The sequence below is a fragment of the Girardinichthys multiradiatus genome, chromosome 24 (genome assembly GCF_021462225.1).
Source record: "Girardinichthys multiradiatus isolate DD_20200921_A chromosome 24, DD_fGirMul_XY1, whole genome shotgun sequence".
NCBI lineage: Eukaryota > Metazoa > Chordata > Actinopteri > Cyprinodontiformes > Goodeidae > Girardinichthys > Girardinichthys multiradiatus.
The window spans coordinates 4956113-4974598 of record NC_061816.1 but is presented as its reverse complement, the minus strand read 5'-3'; the positions used below and the strand labels follow the sequence as shown (position 1 = coordinate 4974598).

Here is an 18486-nt window from a genome sequence, read left to right as displayed (position 1 = left end):
GTTACAGCTCTAGGTGCAACGTTGACCACTGGCACAGGCCTTGACCCTCCACAACATCTCTATTTCCATGTTTAGCCCCTGGTATTTCTCGAGCTTCTCATGTTCTTTCATCTTGATATTGCTGTTGTTTGGGATTGCTACACCTATCATTACTGCACAGCTTTCTGGCTTGTCTCCCACCACAATGACTGGTTGGTTAGCTATCAACTGTTTGTGGTTTGGAAGTTCCACAGGATCTTAGCCCTACTTCTATCCCATTCATAAATACTTTCCCGTACAGTATTCCCACCACCTGGTTAGGGTGTTCCATCTACACTTTACCTGCCACCACCTGCAACCAGTTTTTATGTGTTGAACTGTTTCATCTTGGAATAGTCTGCATCTTGGGCCCTGTCTGTTGTGGGACACCCTAACTTGCTGTGCTGAGTGCATGTTGCTGTGCTGCCATGATTAGTGCCTCTGTATTATTCTTCAGTCCATCCCACTCTAACCATTGATTGGACTTCTTAATATTTGCCACAACTTTACCGTACCATGCCAGGGCTTGTCTGTCCATGATGGTTCCTTCTGCTCCTTCGCTTGCACATTGGGTGTGTGTGTATGTGTGTGTATGTGTATGTATGTGTATATACATGTATATGTTTATTTTTTATTATCCGTCTTACTATGTTGACTTATTTTACATAGAGGAAGATAATAAAAAACGAAAAACATAGGAAAAACCTAACAGAACAAGTTTAGATATAAGCAAAATCTCCCAAGCGGAACATTTGCCATTTAAGAGGAAGGTCAACTCCGGGAACTTCGCAGGAACGGACTAAACAGAATCCCCGGTGTTTCAGACTACTTTATTTCAGAATAAGAGCACTGACGCTTTAATTTAACAATGCGAATTTCCAGTCATATTTAAATTTTTAATAATATGTCCGAATATAAAGTTTTATTAAAATAGCAGCAATTATAAACAGACCATCCAAATAAAAATATGTATTACAAACAAGTTAAAGTGATACTTTAGCGGTAAAAAAAGAAACATGCTAAAGCACTTTGAGACAAATTTCCAACACATGAGGATAAATGGTGAAAACCTCATTATTAACTCTGGGTTTATCCATTAGCATTCACTAAATATAATCAAATCTATAGTTTGCTTTAAATGGTACAGTTGGTAGCAAAAATCGTAGATATATTTTATGTCACGTCAGATTTATTTATTAATTTAATAACCTTTGCTGGAGTTATCCCAAAATGTTTACATCCAGGACAATAGAAGAATTAAAGACGGATTGCCAGTGTACAAATCATTTTAACAAAAAATGACAATTGTAATCAAAAGACTTTTGAAAAAGTGAGGAGTACAGACTTTAAAACATTAATCTAAAAATTTAAGTGAAAATATAACTGACAATGAGCACCACATTTAGTGTTATTGATGGAAAAAGAAAGTATTGACATTAAAAGGCTTTTATAAAATGAAAAGACCAGAAAATTAGTAAATGAAATAGAAACAACACTGTTGCATGTTTCAAAACATAACCATGAAGAGATTATTAAAAAGAATTATAAGAATTAGCAGCATTCTTTATACAAATTAGTTTTTTTTGTTTGTTTTTTACAGTTTCAGTTTTGTTTTTACAGTTTTACAGATGTATATAGATGCTTGTAGCATGAAACAAAAGAGGGAAAACCAAAGAGCTAATGAGAAGACAAAAAAAAATTCAAATTTGTGAAAATATAATTTGAAAATATCAACATTTTCACCATGACAGTTATTTTTATACATTAAATTATTTTCCACAAGCGCATAATGGTCCGGCTTTTATTCTGGAGGGTTGGAGCGGAAGTTGTTTTGTTAGGCTAACGGACACCGCTGGTGTTCAGAGGCAGTGTCTCTCCTGTGCAGGTGAGCAGATCTTTTCAGTTTTGTTTACAGCCATATATATAATCTCGTTTTAAAGTGTATTTTACACAGTGAACTTAATAACAACGTTTATCTGGTTTACTGTAGAAACCGGAAGAGGACGAGACCAATGCTAATGCTAATGTTTCTGTCGGAGTTCAGAGAAGGTGGAGCTAGTGTCCTCAGCTCGGTTTAGCACAATTAAATAAATATTAATGATACAAAATAAAAATTAAGTAAAATGCATAGTCATATGTTTTAAAAAAAGAAACCCTGATTTGAGATTTTATGTGGTTTTCCTTACCACCTACAATTAATATATTTAATAAATTCGGACTTGTTTGTGATCTATGGTATTTGAACTGATTGCAGACGTGATGAAGCAGAAACTTTGAGGCCCATGATGATGCTGTTCCACCTCAGAAGGAGGTTTTATCTTCTGAGAGCTGGAACTGGAATCCAGCAGGCCTGGACCAGTTCCAGCTGTTTCTTCAAGGACCCTTCCAGCAGCAGTAGCTCTGGGCTGGTCCTGCAATCTCAGTCCACTGATGTGTTCCAGAACCTGGCTCTGGAGGATTGGATCGACGCCCACCTGGACCTGCAGCAGCGCAGCATCCTCCTGCTGTGGAGGAACAGACCTGCCATTGTCATCGGGCGCCATCAGAACCCATGGACGGAGTGCAACATGCCAGCTATGAGAAGGGCCATGATCCCTCTTGCCCGAAGACGCAGCGGGGGTGGAACGGTCTACCATGACCTCGGGAACCTCAACCTGACTTTCTTCGCCTCCAAGAAAGCATACGACCGTCAGAGGAACCTGAAGGTGGTCACGGAGGCCCTGAGGAGAGTCTGCCCCGACCTAGATGTCCAGGCCACAGACAGATTTGACATTTTACTGAATGGACACTATAAGATCTCAGGTAGGCTGACGCCCCCAGAGAGCACCTGCTGGGTAATATTATTGTTTTACGTTGTAGTTATTTACAGGGACTGCGTCCAGGCTCAGCAGGAAGTCCTCTTACCACCACTGTACTCTCCTTCATTCTGCTGATCGCTCCGCCCTCTCCTCTTTGCTCCGCCCCTCCTGTACTGGTATACAGAGCAACGCCACACCCAGCGTCCCCTCACCTGTTGCCAACTTGACAGACCACGCCCCTTCCTTGCAGTGGGAGGAGCTGCTAGAGGCTTTGGTGCAGCAGTACAATTCAGGTGCTTCGTTTTCTGTGGTGTTAGGATAAATTCTGTGAGGACTGGTTAATGCATTGATGTTCTTCTGTCTTCTCCTGCTCTGACCCTCAGAGTTTGGCCTCACGTCTGCATTAACCCCTGTCAGCCCATCCGATGAGTCTCTGTTTCCCGGTGTGGGCAACATGGAGGCAGAGTTGCGCAGCTGGGAGTGGACCTTTGGGAAGACGCCAAAATTCAGGGTGGAGACACAGCTGGAGCTGAGGGATAAGCAGCTTGCCGCTGGCTGCTCTGCTTATCTACACATGGAGGTGAAAAATGGCCTGGTGGAGAGCTGCAGGATGGACATACCAGCGAACTGGCTTCCCTTACGGCTTAGCAGCACACTGAGTGAGGTTCTGCTTGGAGAACGGTTCTGTCCTCACAGAGCAGCTGCAGCTCTTACTGTCTTCCTGCGATCTGAGAGCGGACAGCTACACAGACGGCTGTGTAACCTCTGTGAGGTCCTGCTGGCTGTGATGGGTTAAAGCAGAGGACTGTTGTCCCCTGCAGGCTGCTATGTTGATTACAGGAGCTAGAGACAAAAGAAGCTTCAGTTAAGAAGGAATTTAAAATGTTTTAACCAGGAGGCAAACATTAAAACAACAATGAAGAAGTGCCTTAACTTTATTGTGTATCACACTAAACTGGAGCTTAGGATTTATTCTGTGTTGTTGTTTTATGTTTAAACAGATAAATAACTTAAGTGGAAATATATTTGATAATAAAGACAAACTTTACATCTGGGCATTTTTTTTTCTTACACTAAAAACAGAATTAAAAATAATCAAGGCTTAATTTAAAAGAAATTACAATCTAACGCACGTAAATCCTCAAATGCTCTCTCTGTTTTAATTTTAAAAATACATAATTGTATAAACTCCCCTGATGTTCGATAATATGCATAAGAATAAGTTATTAGTGCTCTTCAATAAGACGAAAAGCGCATGCGCTGCAATTCATCTTACAGCCATGCGTCCACCTGGAGGAGCTAAAACGAAGATGTGTCACACTGACGTTATATTAGGAAAACAACTGAATTTTCTTGTTAGTATTCTAATTTTTAATTTTTTTAATGAATGTTAAATATACAGAGAAGGTTGACGCGCAGCCGTTTCTATGATGATATGCGCTGTTAAACCTCACTAGGATTAGCGTTTTAAAAGCAGAGAGAAATATATCCCTGGTGCGTCGTCATTTTGACGATCTTTGTCCAATGTGAGCCGTCGTGTTCATCGGCCAGTAAAGCCAAGTTTCAGCTGAGGCGCAGCGGCACCATGGGGAAGAAACAGAAGAAATCCGGAGAAGACAGGTAGGGAGGACGTGTCCCATCGTCAACAAATACCTGTCCAGGTTTGGACCGGGCGGAGGGAACATTCCCACCGTGTTAAATCCCTTTAAACGGTCCGGTTCCTCGCTGATTGAGCCGTTAGCTTAGTGGCTAGGTGATGCTAATAGATGCTAACCACGAGTCACTAGGTGTGTGAGCTCAGGTGGAGCTACTAACAGCCTGGAAATGGGTTAGGATGAATTACACAACGATGCGCGGGGCTGTGACGGACTGGCCCGGAGAAGCGTCAGTCTGTGCCGGGCTCCAGGCCACAGTTTGGGGCTTACTGAGCGGCATTAGCCTCAGAATACAGCGCGGTTAGCCGTTTTAGCTCCCAAACACACTGTCGGCACCTGGCTTTATAAACGGCTGCCCCCGAGCCTGACTTTAACTTTACTTTGAATCGGCTCACTGTTGGTTTTAGTGTTGTTCAGGTGAGTTTAAATGCAGATCCATTCACAGAGAGAATTGACGGTAGCCTAAACCGGTGGCTGATGTAACGGCGGTACCTGCTTCACACCTGAATCTGCAGAGACAGGTGGGTTCGTGGTTGGGTCCAGACGAACCATTTCATCTGAACAATCATTAAACACCTTCAGAAATGATTCTATGTTCATGGATGCAGGTTACAGTTGTTTAGACACGGCCCAGTGTGAGATTATCATGAGAAAGTTCAGTAAACTGTTATTTTCCTTTAACAAATCAATTAGAATCTCGTAACATGATATCAATGTAATTTAAACTGTTAAGCTACGTTGTTCCAACTGTAATCATGCTTTTTCTATAAATGATTACATTGATGGACTAAAGAAAAGAACAAACATCAATTAAATGTTTTAACAGCTCAAAGCTGCAGTTTTACAGCAGATCTTTAGTTTTCGTCCATATTATCCGTTTTTCTTCACTGTAAATATTTCCAATTAGCCAAATTTGTCTCCTATATGTGAGGAAAGTTTAGTCCCCTTATTTCAGTCAGCTGCACAACAGTGCTGTTATTGGGTCCATGAGATGCTCCCGTCACTCTCATTAAAACCAGTTTAAACCATTGGATCGGCAGCTTTAACCAATTTGAAAGTGTAACTTTATAAAATTTGGGATGTTTTTATACTGGACTCTGGATTCATATGTAATTATGTTTGTTATTATAATAAAATGATGTCGGCTGCACGGTTTAATGTAACATGACGGGACGTATGGACGGGACGTATGGAATCATCGAGAACTGATGTATCGGAAATAGTTTCCTGTTTCTCAGTGGCATCTAGGGAGATTAGTGGGGGGGGGATCAGCACACTGAAGGTCATAGCTTGAACAGACTGGAAAACTCCATCATCTGCAAAAGAGGAAACCCTGGGGTTCCCAGACCAGTTACTTTGCTGTCCCCAGCTCAGCCTTGAGATTCTGCCCATGAACTTGTTTCTCTCTGGAAACACCCTGGAATCACTTTGAAGTCATCCAGGAGGAGCTTGAGAAGTTGCTCTGGACACACTCCGGCCTATCTGTGATTAAAACATGGTTTTACTAAACGGTTTGGGTTCATGTCACACACTGTAACATTTTAGCAGAGCCGAATTCTCAATGCCTGCTGCGTTTCACGGGGAAACAAAAGGAAGTGAAGCGTCAGCAGCAGCTCACCAGCACAAAGACCTGCCCCACTCACCTCTGACAGCCTGATCATGTGACCTGATGGTTTGTTTCTGATCTGGGTTCAGTGCCAAAGATGACGGCGTGGACATTGATGCTCTGGCTGCCGAGATCGAAGGAGCCGGGGCGTCCAAACAGCAGAAAGGGAAGAACAAGAAGAAACCTAAGAAAGATGACTTTGAGTATGACACCACACCTCCTTGATAAGGTTTTATCTCTCCCTCTGTGCGTGATGCTGTGGTCTGAACCTGTGAGTTTTCTTTCCACAGCGAGGACGACATCTTGAAGGAGCTGGAGGAGCTTTCCGTGGAGGCTCAGGGAGGAAAGGTAAAGGTAAACCCTCACCTGACTGATTCCTAACTCACCTGAACTCATCCTACCTCCTCTCACATTCACAACGTCTGCTCTGCTACAGAAAACAGAAACCACAGAAGAAGTAGACATCCCAGAGGCTCCCAAGCCAGAGAAGAAGAAGACCAGGAAGGGGAAGAAAGGCGGAGCCAGTCCTGAGGATGAAGAGGGCGATGAAGACCATACTGATGGAGAGAGGAACGGAGAGCAGAAGGAAAAGAATAAGGTGAGTAGACCTTCTGTTTATCAGTAATCTCAGAGCTGTAATCATGTGTTGAACCTGATACTGGAGTTAAAGGGCAATTATAAGCATGGTCACATGTTGACATGTTGATGATGTCATCACGTAGCATTTTCAGCCTCACTTAAACCAACTAATTTACGTCAGTTCAATTCTTTTCTCTTTGCTTGTATTACGGCTGCGTTCCCAATAAAGCTGCTAAGCTGTGAGAAAGAAACATCTGTTTGAATTTCAATGGAAGTTTAGCCCATTAAGAATATTTTATCAGTAGAAACCACTTTCTAAAGGAAGAGCGAGGTCGGAAAATAATATCGGATTCTCCTTAAACGCATCAGCCAAATATGTGATGTAAAGACATCTGGGTTATGTTGGTTCTGCTTACAGAGACTGGTTAGAAGTGACACTGCATTAAGCTGTGGTTCAGTCCTCTGCTTGTCTCAGCTAGACTGACACCCTGCCAGCAGCAGGCTCTGTACAGCAGCAACGAAACCATTTTGCAGAGACGATTAAAGATGTGGTCAGGGCGTGAGGGGGCCCTGCAGATATGTGTTTAACAGCCTACACACGAACACACCACAGTCATCGATCTCTTGCCTCTTTTCTGCTTTAAATAAAGCAGCAGCAATTTGTCCCAAATGACTAACGTTTTTTACTCCAGAATAGAGTACGGTTTGTTGCCAGGGAGAGTTATGCTCAGTTCAAGTTCATCATGGAAAAAACGGCTTCAGTGAGTGCAGTTATCCAGAAAGGTATTGCCACTCGTGATCGCGCCCAGTTGAAGTGTTTGTGTACAACACTGACTGAGGAAGAGGAGATATTCTCTTGTTGCTTTTTGTGGATATTCCTGAATGACTGGAATGTCCTCGGATTGGACTTGTCCTATTTCCAGATCATGTCCTGGGTTTTGTTTTTTTCCTCCCTCTTGCAAATTTGTCCTTCACTCTGTACTTTATGTAAGTCCTCAGTTAATATTTGTGTCTGGATATTAGTTTATTTCCTTCTAACCGTCCTGCTCTACTAGTGTCTTTGGTTGAGAAATGTGTTCCTACCTTTCTCTGAAGAGAAGTCCTCGGTATGAAAAAATGTCATCATGGTTTCTTCTGTTGACGCTCCTGCAGGCGCCTCCTGCTGCGGCTCCCTCTGACTCCGATGACGACAGCTCCTCACGCTCCCGTGCAAAGACCAAAGGAGGAAAAAAAGGAGCAGCAAAACAGTCTGTGTCAGACGAAGAGGAGTCCAAGCAGGCAGAAACGAAGCAAGAAGGTGGAGGAGAAGGGAAGGAGGACGAGTCCGATGATGATGAGTTCAGCTTCAGGAGAGACAAGAAGAAAAAGAACAAAGGGAAGCCTGTGAAGGCAGAGAGCGACCATGATGAGGACCAGGACGATGAGCCAGGAGGCTTCAAGATCAAGACAGCGGCACAAAAGAAGGCAGAGAAGAAGGAAAGGGATAAGAAGAAGAAAGAGGAGGAGAGGATGAAGCAGAAGAAGTTGAAGGAAAAGGAGGCACCCGCTGAGGTTAAACCAGAGTTGGAGAAGACAGCTGAGGCCACTGCTCCTCAAGTGGCACCATCTGCAGCTGTGGCAGAGGAACAGGAAGGGGCGGAGCTAGCAGCAGAGGGTATGACATCATCTGGTGAATTATTTTCCTGTTTAAAAGCCAATTGATAACTTTTATTTTTTTTTATCTGTTCTGCAGAGGAGAATGAGGTAGACAAAAAGAAGAAAGACAAGAAGAAGAAAAAGGGAGAGAAGGAGGAGAAGAAGACAAAGGGTCCTAGTAAAGCCACGGTGAAAGCCATGCAGGAGGCGCTGGCCAAGATGAAGGAGGTAGGGCATCCTGGGAAATGTAGTCATGGAGTGTGACGCCACCATCTGTCAGTTTGTCTGACAGTGACTGTTTGTAGGATGAGGAGCGAGCCAGAAGAGAGGAGGAGGAGCGGCAGAGGAGGCTGGAGGAGCTGGAGAAGCAGAGGCAGGAGCAGGTAAAACACGGACCACCTCTTCATTCTTCTTCTCCTGGTTAAAACTGGGCTCCTCTTTCAGCTCCCAGGTCTCGTTTTTCTAGGAGCGGCTAGAGCAGGAGCGAAAGGAGAAGAAGAAGCAGAAGGAGAAGGAGAGGAAGGAGCGGCTGAAGAAGGAGGGGAAGCTACTGACAAAGGCTCAAAGGGAAGCTCGGGCTCGAGCCGAGGCCACACTCAAGCTGCTGCAGGCTCAGGGTCAGTGGGAGGGGCGGAGCCTTTCTGTCAGTGGGTGGGGCCTCTGTTTATCTCTTTGTGGGAGGGGCCTGCTCCCTGGTAAATATTTAATTTATCTTTGCAGGTGTTGAAGTGCCATCCAAAGACACCGTGCCAAAGAAGAAGCCAGTTTATCGAGACAAGAGGAAGAAGAAGCCCAATGTTCAATCTCCTGAAGGTACTCCTTCTCCTTCTCCTCCTCCTGCTGGTCCTCCTCTAAAGAAGACCTGTAAACAAACATCAAGTTTTTCCCTTCAGAAACATCCGAGGTCACATCTCCAGTCTCGGAGACCCCGGAGCCTGTTGCCATGGAAACAGAGGTTGAGACACCGGCTACGGAGGCTGAGACACCGGCTGCAGAGCCAGGTGAGAGGATCTGGTGTAGGATGGGAGGAGGAGTGTGGATGAAGGAGACACTAACTGTGTGTGCTGCTTCTGTGCAGAGGTGAAGGCAGACGCTGATCTAGATGACTGGGAGGCCATGGTCAGCGACGAAGAGAAAGGTGAGGGCATTACTGCTTCCTGTTCTTTAAAGTAAAACCAACGACATCCTGATGGAAACTGGATGATGACGATTTTTTGCTTTTATTCACAAATAAACAGAGAGGAAAAGAAGACGTGCTGCAGGTACTGAACCTGTGCTGCTGTCTGCAGCGAGGCCTGAGCTTATGAACCTTTCACTGACTAGACGTGTGCTCGGTGTGTGTTTGGTTTATAATAAACTAGGCCGAGAGGCGATCAGTTCCCCCTTAACAGCTTTTAGTACTGACTGCAGCAATGCTTTTAGTTTCCTCTTTCTCACATTTTATTTGATCCTATTTTAAAGTAGTTTTAATTTTCTGGTGTCAGAAAACGTCTTTTTGTTTTTGGTGCCTGTTTGTAATTATTTTATTTTTCAGGCACACAGATTTGTTTTAAGTTGACTTTTTTTTTTGTTTTTCTCACATTTAGTTTTGTTTTCTTTCTTTCTTTCCTTCCATTAATTGTCGTTTATTTTTCATTTCTACAATTTCTAGTTTAAGATAGATTTTTGGATCGGTTTTAATTTTGTTTTGGATGTTTCTGTTGCATTTAATTCCTCCTGCTAGACGTCTCCTGTAGACCAGACATTAGACTGTTCAGCATGGGGTTTTGTTGTTGTGAGATTCGCTCGTTGATTTTCATTCTTCTTTGTTTTTAGTTTCTTTAAAATTTTCCTTCTTTCTTTATCAGAGTTGAAGAAAGTCCACATTGAGGTTAAAGAGGAGACTGCTGCTCCTCTTCGGCCCGCGGCCAGTGAGGACGATGAAGAGGAGGAGGAAGAAGAGGATGATGACGATGAGGATGAAGAAGAGGAAGAGGAAGAAAGTGAGGAAGAAGGTGAGGTAGAGAAAGAGGCGACACCGGCAAGTCACGGGAAGAGGAGAGCGGCAAGCGAAGACGAGAGCAGTGAAAGCGATGATGACGACGGAAGAACGAAGGAGGAACGGCTGTACGACCGAGCCAAGAAGAGGATAGAGGTGAGACACAAAAATACTGGAGGAGTGAGAGCTCGTCTCAGTTTGGCCCATCTTTGACTGACGGGCTGTTTGTGTTTGTGCAGAAACGCAGAGCGGAGAATCTGAAGAACATCGACCCGGAGCGGCTGAGGGCGCCGGTGGTTTGTGTGCTCGGACACGTTGACACAGGAAAGACAAAGATCCTGGACAAGGTGATGCTCCCTCTGCTGTTTTTATTAATTCTTTGCCGTCTGCAAGCAGGAAACTCAACTTACTGCGTTTGTTTGTGTTTGCAGCTCCGACACACCAACGTCCAGGACGGGGAGGCCGGAGGAATCACTCAGCAGATCGGGGCCACCAACGTCCCCAAGGAGACGATCGAGGAGCAAACCAAGATGGTTAAAAATGTAAGACGTCTCATTCTGAGTGGAAGTTAGTCTTTATAGTTTGTTGACTTTGAGCTTTGTTTGTGCAGTTTGACAAAGAAAACATTAAGATCCCTGGTATGCTGATCATTGACACACCAGGACACGAGTCCTTCAGGTAAGATTTGTCCGTGTCCGCTCGCCGTCTCTCTCTGACCTCTGTGAGCGTTCTCACTGTCCACCTATCTCTGCAGTAACCTGAGGAACAGAGGCAGCTCTCTGTGCGACATCGCCATCCTGGTGGTGGACATCATGCACGGCCTGGAGCCTCAGACCATCGAGTCCATCAACCTGCTGAAGGAGAAGAAGTGTCCCTTCATCGTCGCTCTGAACAAGGTTTTCTACCAGCTTCTCACTGTTGTTCTTCTTCTTCTGCTTGTTCTCTGACGGCGTTATCTTCTGATCAGATCGACCGACTCTACGACTGGAAGAAGAGTCCAGACACCGACGTGGTGGCCACGCTGAAGAAGCAGAAGAAGAACACTAAGGACGAGTTTGACGAGAGGACCAAGTCCATCATTGTAGAGTTTGCTCAGCAGGTACGGATGTCCAGCCAATCAGAACTCTGGCTTTTCTTCCTCCATCCCTTCCAGACTGACAAACCTTTCCTGTTGTTCCTCAGAGTCTGAACGCCGCCTTGTTCTATGAGAACAAAGACCCCCGAACGTTTGTTTCGCTGGTTCCTACCTCAGCCCACAGCGGCGACGGTATGGGGAACCTCATCGCCCTGCTAGTGGAGCTCACTCAGACCATGCTGGCCCGTCGTCTGGCGCACTGCGACGAGCTGCGTGCCCAGGTCATGGAGGTGAGAAGACCGGGTGTTCAATCCTCTAGCGGCTGCTCCACAGGTCCGATGATCCCTGCTGAGGATGATCTCTCTGTGTGATCTCTCAGGTGAAAGCTCTGCCCGGCATGGGAACCACGATAGACGTCATCCTGATCAACGGTCGTCTGCGGGAGGGAGAGACCATCATCGTCCCGGGAGTGGAGGGACCCATCGTCACGCAGATCAGAGGCCTGCTGCTGCCTCCTCCTCTGAAGGAGCTCCGAGTCAAAGTGAAACCGCTCAATAAATTAATTTCAAACATGAAATTTGTTCAGTGTTTAGGGAAAAATCCAGATTCAGTAAATAAATGTGGAAACATGAATTATTGAGGGGGGGAAGTGAAGGATGCTGGACTCGTTAAAGAAACTCATTATTTGTCAATAATGATGCTGCTGATAAACTGGTACCAATAACATCTCTGTATGTTCTGAACCTCTTCTTGTCTTGTTTGTGTGTAGAGCCAGTATGAGAAGCACAAGGAGGTGTCAACGTCTCAGGGAGTCAAGATTTTAGGCAAAGACTTGGAGAAAACGTTGGCAGGCCTCCCTCTGCTGGTGGCCCACAGAGAAGACGAGATCCCCGTTCTAAGGGTATTGTTCTGTTCTGTTCTGTTCTGTTGGGTGGTCGTTGCTGCTGTTCTCTGGTCCAGGTGTAACTAACCAGCTGCTGGTTCTCAGGATGATCTGGTGAAGGAGCTTAAACAGACCCTGAGCTCCATCAAACTGGAGGAGAAAGGCGTTTATGTTCAGGCATCTACGCTGGGATCCCTGGAGGCTCTGCTGGAGTTCCTCAGGACGTCTAAAGTCCCTGTGAGTAACAGTCTGTCTTCTCTCTCCTTTCTTCGTATTTCTGTGGCAGGTTTTCCGTCCGTTTAATAGTTTTATCTGTTTGTCTTTTTATTTGATCTGTTCTTTCTTGTTGGGGTATTTATTTCTTCTTCACAGATCAATATTTTCATGTATTTAGTCCGGTTTTGTGACTTCAGAGGCAGTGAACTGATATTACATTAAATGACAACCAAGGAACCAGCTGACATCATTTTTCTTTCAGTATGCTGGGATCAACATTGGTCCAGTTCATAAAAAAGATGTGATGAAGGCGTCCACCATGTTGGAGCATGATCTGCAGTACGTCGGCGCCCCCTGCTGTCATTTCCACTTTTCACATGAACTCAGACTCAGCAGGTCGTTGTTGTGTCTGCTGTCGGCAGGTACGCCGTGATCCTGGCGTTCGACGTGAAGGTGGAGAGGGAGAGTCAGGAGATGGCCGACAGCCTGGGAGTTCGTATCTTCTCGGCTGAGATCATCTACCACTTGTTTGATGCCTTCACCAAATACAGAGAGGACTACAAGAAGTCCAAACAGGATGAGTTCAAGTAGGAAAACCTGCAGTTGTCCTTTTTCAATCTGCTCGTCACTTTTAGCTGGTTCAGTGTAACTGAATTACTGAAGAATTTAAATATTGACTCATGATTTATTATAAAACGGCTTCAAGATGGTTGTTTTTGCTTTACTGCAGTTTATTTTTTAACCAGATGGTGGCAGTGTTATCAGTTTATTTACAGGGTGGCGTTTTTATTTCAAAACAAACTTCCTACATAAGAAATGAGAAAATCTTGATGTCAGGAGAAGCTTTATGTCATTTTTCAGTCACGTCCTTGAATGACTAAAGGATTACATCTCATAGGTTGCATTTGTTTTTCTTCAGTTCTTCCTCAGTTGTTCCTTTCAGGAAGCCATAGGTGCATTACAGGGGTGTGTATCTGGACCCCTCATTATTTCACACACACAGGAGCCTCCCACAGGAATCAGACGGGACTGGATGGAAGCAGCAAAGCTGCAGAAGAAAAGAGAAGAACCTGCAATGATCAGACTTCAGAAACCAAAACATGTCTGACTGAACTAGAGTTTTGGTCCCTAAGGCTGAAAATGGAATTTGATCAAGTATTTTATTTAAGTGTCTCGAAGATCTGAACAAATATGAACAAATGTTTGTTTTCCAGACTTTGCTCCCTTTCCTGTTCCTTGACTTGGCTTATAATCTACTTACTAGTTTATTAATCAGTTCTTTATACATACTTACTAACCTACCAATTTAATACTTTCTGAGCTACATATTTACTGCTTATTTAGTATCTATTGCAGTAATTAGCAATTACTGCAGTAGACACTCAGTAATACTGACTTCCTCCCCTTTATTTGGCTACTTAATACCTAACTATTAATTACTTCTTACCTAGTTCTTAATGTTTACTGAGTACTTACTATGTTTTCCCTTCTGTTTACTGCTTGTCTGCCTTCTTCCTTCCTTCCTCCCTGCTTTAACATTCCCTCTACCATGAACTCAAAGTGAAATTTAGCTGTAAAAATGAGTCAAATTGCCAGAGAACCACAGAAATGTGGCTCTAAACATTTGTAGAATTTAAAGATAAATACGGAGACACCGAAGGTGTATCAAAACTGGCTAATATTCTGTTTTTCAGGCATATAGCCGTGTTCCCAGCGAAGCTCCGCGTTCTTCCTCAGTTCATCTTTAACTCCAGAGATCCCATCGTGATGGGCGTGTCTGTGGAGGCGGGGCTTCTAAAACAGGGAACGCCGCTCTGCGTGCCCAGCAAAGGGGTAAGAGGCGCTACGAAACACAAACTATTTATTTTTCTACTGCAGTTTATTTAATCAGCAGCGGTTTGTTCCAGTTTGTTGAGATCGGTGTGGTCACCAGCATCGAGATGAATCACAAACCCGTCGACGTCGCCAAGAAAGGCCAGGAGATCTGCATCAAGATCGAGCCGATCCCCGGAGAGTCTCCCAAGATGTACGGCCGCCACTTTGAAGCAACAGACATCATCGTCAGTAAGGTGAGGACACGCCTGCTAGGGGGAGGGGCTTAGAGTGCGTTCTGGTTGGTTTTTACATCACAAAAATGACAAAGAATCTGTTTTAGCAGCAACTCGCTGTCTAGTTTATCATCAGGAAACAAACAAGAGGATGAAGAAAAGAAAGTCAGATACTAAAGAGAGTATATTTTGTTTTGAAGGAAAAAACTAATATATTTCTATCTACTGTGTCTGGTTATAAGGAGAAAAGGAGAACGTTTGTGCTGATTATCAGTTTAAGCATACAGATGTGTGCTAGCACAATGCCAAGGTGGAAAGACATCAGAAATGCCCTTAGAGAAAGGGTTCAGAGGTCCAAACCATCTACAGAGAAAAAATATTATTTTCAGAGGAAAACACCTCAGACAGCAGATTCAGACCAATGTCAGAGCGTGAAGCTCAGAGAAGAACCCAAGAGCTCCATCTCAGACTCTACAGGCCTCAGTTGGCTTTTGAGTTTCCTCTAAATGAGCCTCCAGACTTCTGGCACAATGTCCTTTGGATGAATGAGACAAAAGTGGAGATAATTGTCCATAAACCAACCTCCATGTCTGGACAAAATCAAACAGCATAAAAGCACAAATATCTCACTCCCACTGTCAAGCACGGTGGTGGAGGTGTGATATTAGGGCTTGGTTTTACAGCCTGATTATCTGGACATATTGATTACTCTTCTCCATAGTCTTTACCATAATAGGGACAGGGTTTTTTCTAAGCAAATATTAATTTTATTCCTGAATATGACTTATTGAATGTTTCTGTTCTTCATAACTACGGCTGTGTTTTGGTTTCAGATCACACGAGCGTCCATCGACGCCCTGAAGAACTGGTTCAGAGACGAGATGCAGAAATCTGACTGGCAGCTGATCATGGAGCTGAAGAAGACCTTTGAGATCATCTGAAGGACCTGAAACACAAAAACACAACCACCAAACAAAATCTTCCTGTAACAGTTGACGAGGAAGTGATGGAGCAACGAAAAAAATAGAGAAAAAAAACCAGAAACAGCAAAGAACTGAAAGTGTTTTTCTGTGAGAAACGAACAGTTTTTCCACTGTTGTAAACAGTGATAGTTTAGACACATACTCAGTATTCCAACGTGCCTGTTCTTCAGCATCAACGTCATCATTTTTCTTCTACTTGGTCCCTGCTCTCTGATGTGCTGCTGCTTCCTGCCCCAGGCTCCGCCTCCTTTTCCCTCCCCAACGCCGCTAGCAAAGACGACGGCGAGCAGCTCCGAGCTGAAAATGGAGGAAACGACCCGTTTCTCTGGAGCTTCAGAGCAGCACAGACGATGATGACTCTGTGGAGCAGATGGACTTTTGTTTTGCTGTTTGTATTGGCAGCCATGTTGGAAAGCAGGGAAGGAAGGGGGTTGACAGAAGATTTTAAACTGTTTTTGCTGCGACTGCTAATGTAATAAATTCCCATAATTCTAATAAAACTCGCAGGACAGGTTTCAATTTGTTTACATGTACACTGTAAAAAAGTTATATCGCAACCCTGAAATTATCCTTCAGAAAAAATAAATAAAATAATCCTTCAGAAGAAGCTGCAAACCTTTAAAGTATTTTCTTGTCCAATTTTGGCAGATCTGCAGAGAAACAACTAAATATCATCTGGGCTAATTAATCAGTTATTGAAATCGTTAACGCCCTGTCACCAAAGATAAATAATCACAAATCCAAACAGTCAAGAAGCTGCTCAGCAATTAAAGAAGGGTTGACTGCTGCATTGCCAATAACTTTTCTGTTCATTATTGAGATGGGTATAAATAATCATTTTTGACATGTTTATTTTATTCAAATGAAAGTGGAGAAAATATTTTTTTCCAGAAATACTATCCCTGAACACTGATCTTTTAGGCGACGCCGGTCTGATTTCCTTTCAGAAATAAACCGATTCTAGGTTTCTAATCTAAATCTGCCACAATGGCCTGCAGGTTTCTTTATGTTTGACAATCAGTGATCAATAAAACGGAGTTCGGGGTCTGTGACATTAATTCTGGACATAAACTGGAAACTGGATCAGATTCTGTCGTCAATTATTCTAAAAACGAGTCAGAAAAATAATTCAAATCAGTGAAATGAGCGCAGCCACAGGGTCATGTGACCTCTGAGCCATGAGGTTTTAAAATCTCCATGACCAGCAGAGGTCGGTCTCAGACCATCAATGCAATATTTAGTTCGGATTTTAGACTTGATATATGAACCCAGTTAAATAAAACATGTGACACGTTGTGTTGCTATGGCAGGACCCAATGATTCAGCAGCCCCTCTCTGGACCAGTAACTGGGTTTATGTTCTGTTTTGGGAGCATCCCAAAAGTAATTTATACATTAACTCCATCAGGAGGTCAGAACATGTCAGGATAGACTGTGCTGGTAAAGATGCTGAGGTCCAGAGAGATTTAAAATAATTAGACTAATATGGAATATTGTTCTGTAACATCTGATCTATCTCCATCCAGATGTTCAGAGGAGTCCTAAAGAAACACTTCCAGCTGCAGCTCCAGTTAAATGTCAGATTGGATTTTTCAAACAGGTTTCTATAAGTCAGAACATCCCTGCTTTCTCCTTTGGACTTGAATGATGGAGTGATGATCCACAGGGTGCAGATCAGGACCTCCCACTGCAGACCGCTGGAGATGAAGAGACGCCTGCAGCAACATTTCTTTCAATTTGTACTACAGCCGTTGGAGGAAAAAACATATTTCTGCAGCTCAGTCATGTTGCCTGGCCCAGAAGAAGGTTCCGGTGTTGTGGAAGACCTCCTGTCTTGTTCCGGTACCAAAGAAAACTCACCCATCAGTCCTCAATGACTATAGACCTGTTGCCCTGACATCTCACATCATGAAGGTCCTAGAGAGGCTCCTGTTGGCCCACCTGAGTAAGCAAACAGTAAACCATCAGGACCTCCTTCAGTTTGCTTATCGCTGTGGAGTTGGAGTTGAAGATGCCATCATACACCTGCTTCAACAAACCCACTGTCATCTGGACAAAGCCAACAGTACTGTGAGGATCATGTTCTTTGATTTCTCCAGTGCATTTAATACAATTCAACCTGATTTGCTTTGTCAGAAACTCCAGAAGACTCAGGTGGAGCCTCAACAATCTTCTGGATTAAAGACTACCTGACAAACAGACCACAGTTTGCGAGACTGAAGGGTTGTGAGTCTAACCAAGTAGTCAGCAGCACAGGAGCACCACAGGGGACTGTACTCTCACCATTTCTTTTCACTCTGTACACCTCAGACTTCCAGTACAAGACAGACTCCTGTCATCTGCAGAAATACTCTGATGGTTCTGCAGTCGTGGGGTGGATCAGAGATGGACAAGAAGCTGAGTACAGGAAGGTGGTGGACCACTTTGTGGCATGGTGTGGAAACAATCATCTCATTTTGAACGTGACTAAAACAAAGGAGATGATTGTAGATTTTAAGAGAAACAGGAATAAGTCAAAAACTATTTCTATCATGGGAGAAGAAGTGGAGGTGGTGGAGGAGTATAAATACCTCGGTGTTCACCTGGACAACAGACTGGAGTGGAGATGTATAGGGGTTGGACAATGAAACTGAAACACCTGGTTTTAGACCACAATAATTTATTAGTATGGTGTAGGACCTCCTTTTGGGGCCAATACAGCATCAATTTGTCTTGGGAATGACATATACAAGTCCTGCACAGTGGTCAGAGGGATTTTAAGCCATTCTTCTTGCAGGATAGTGGCCAGGTCACTACGTGATACTGGTGGAGGAAAACGTTTCCTGACTCGCTCCTCCAAAACACCCCAAAGTGGCTCAATAATATTTAGATCTGGTGACTGTGCAGGCCATGGGAGATGTTCAACTTCACTTTCATGTTCATCAAATCAATCTTTCACCAGTCTTTGCTGTGTGTATTGGTGCATTGTCATCCTGATACACGGCACCGCCTTCAGGATACAATGTTTGAACCA

General features: G+C 43.9%; 2 protein-coding genes across 4 annotated transcripts; both read left to right on the top strand.

Moving 5' to 3' along the window:
- The first annotated feature begins 1814 nt into the window (after positions 1-1814).
- lipt1 (lipoyltransferase 1) lies at positions 1815-3871 on the top strand. The gene is made up of 4 exons (XM_047355626.1): positions 1815-1903; positions 2273-2820; positions 2888-3109; positions 3200-3871. The coding sequence occupies exons 2-4, from the start codon at positions 2301-2303 to the stop codon at positions 3610-3612; spliced, it is 1155 nt and encodes a 384-aa protein (XP_047211582.1). The 5' UTR covers positions 1815-1903; positions 2273-2300; the 3' UTR covers positions 3613-3871.
- Positions 3872-4132: 261 nt separating this feature from the next.
- On the top strand, positions 4133-16081 carry eif5b (eukaryotic translation initiation factor 5B). 3 transcript variants are annotated; one of them, XM_047355643.1, is made up of 27 exons: positions 4133-4436; positions 6167-6280; positions 6368-6431; positions 6514-6675; positions 7809-8310; positions 8389-8519; positions 8597-8674; positions 8758-8908; positions 9012-9104; positions 9185-9292; positions 9370-9429; positions 9530-9553; positions 10139-10425; positions 10509-10616; positions 10701-10811; positions 10880-10947; positions 11024-11165; positions 11237-11368; positions 11452-11634; positions 11724-11885; positions 12114-12245; positions 12333-12464; positions 12706-12782; positions 12866-13030; positions 14138-14276; positions 14351-14512; positions 15325-16081. In XM_047355643.1, exons 1-27 carry the CDS (start codon positions 4402-4404, stop codon positions 15430-15432), a joined length of 3630 nt encoding a protein of 1209 aa, XP_047211599.1. In that variant the 5' UTR covers positions 4133-4401; the 3' UTR covers positions 15433-16081. The 3 variants fall into 3 exon arrangements, with proteins under 3 accessions (XP_047211599.1, XP_047211600.1, XP_047211601.1); XM_047355644.1 differs by having other exon boundaries at positions 4134-4436; positions 6368-6425; XM_047355645.1 differs by lacking the exon at positions 9530-9553 and having other exon boundaries at positions 4134-4436.
- Positions 16082-18486: the final 2405 nt, after the last annotated feature.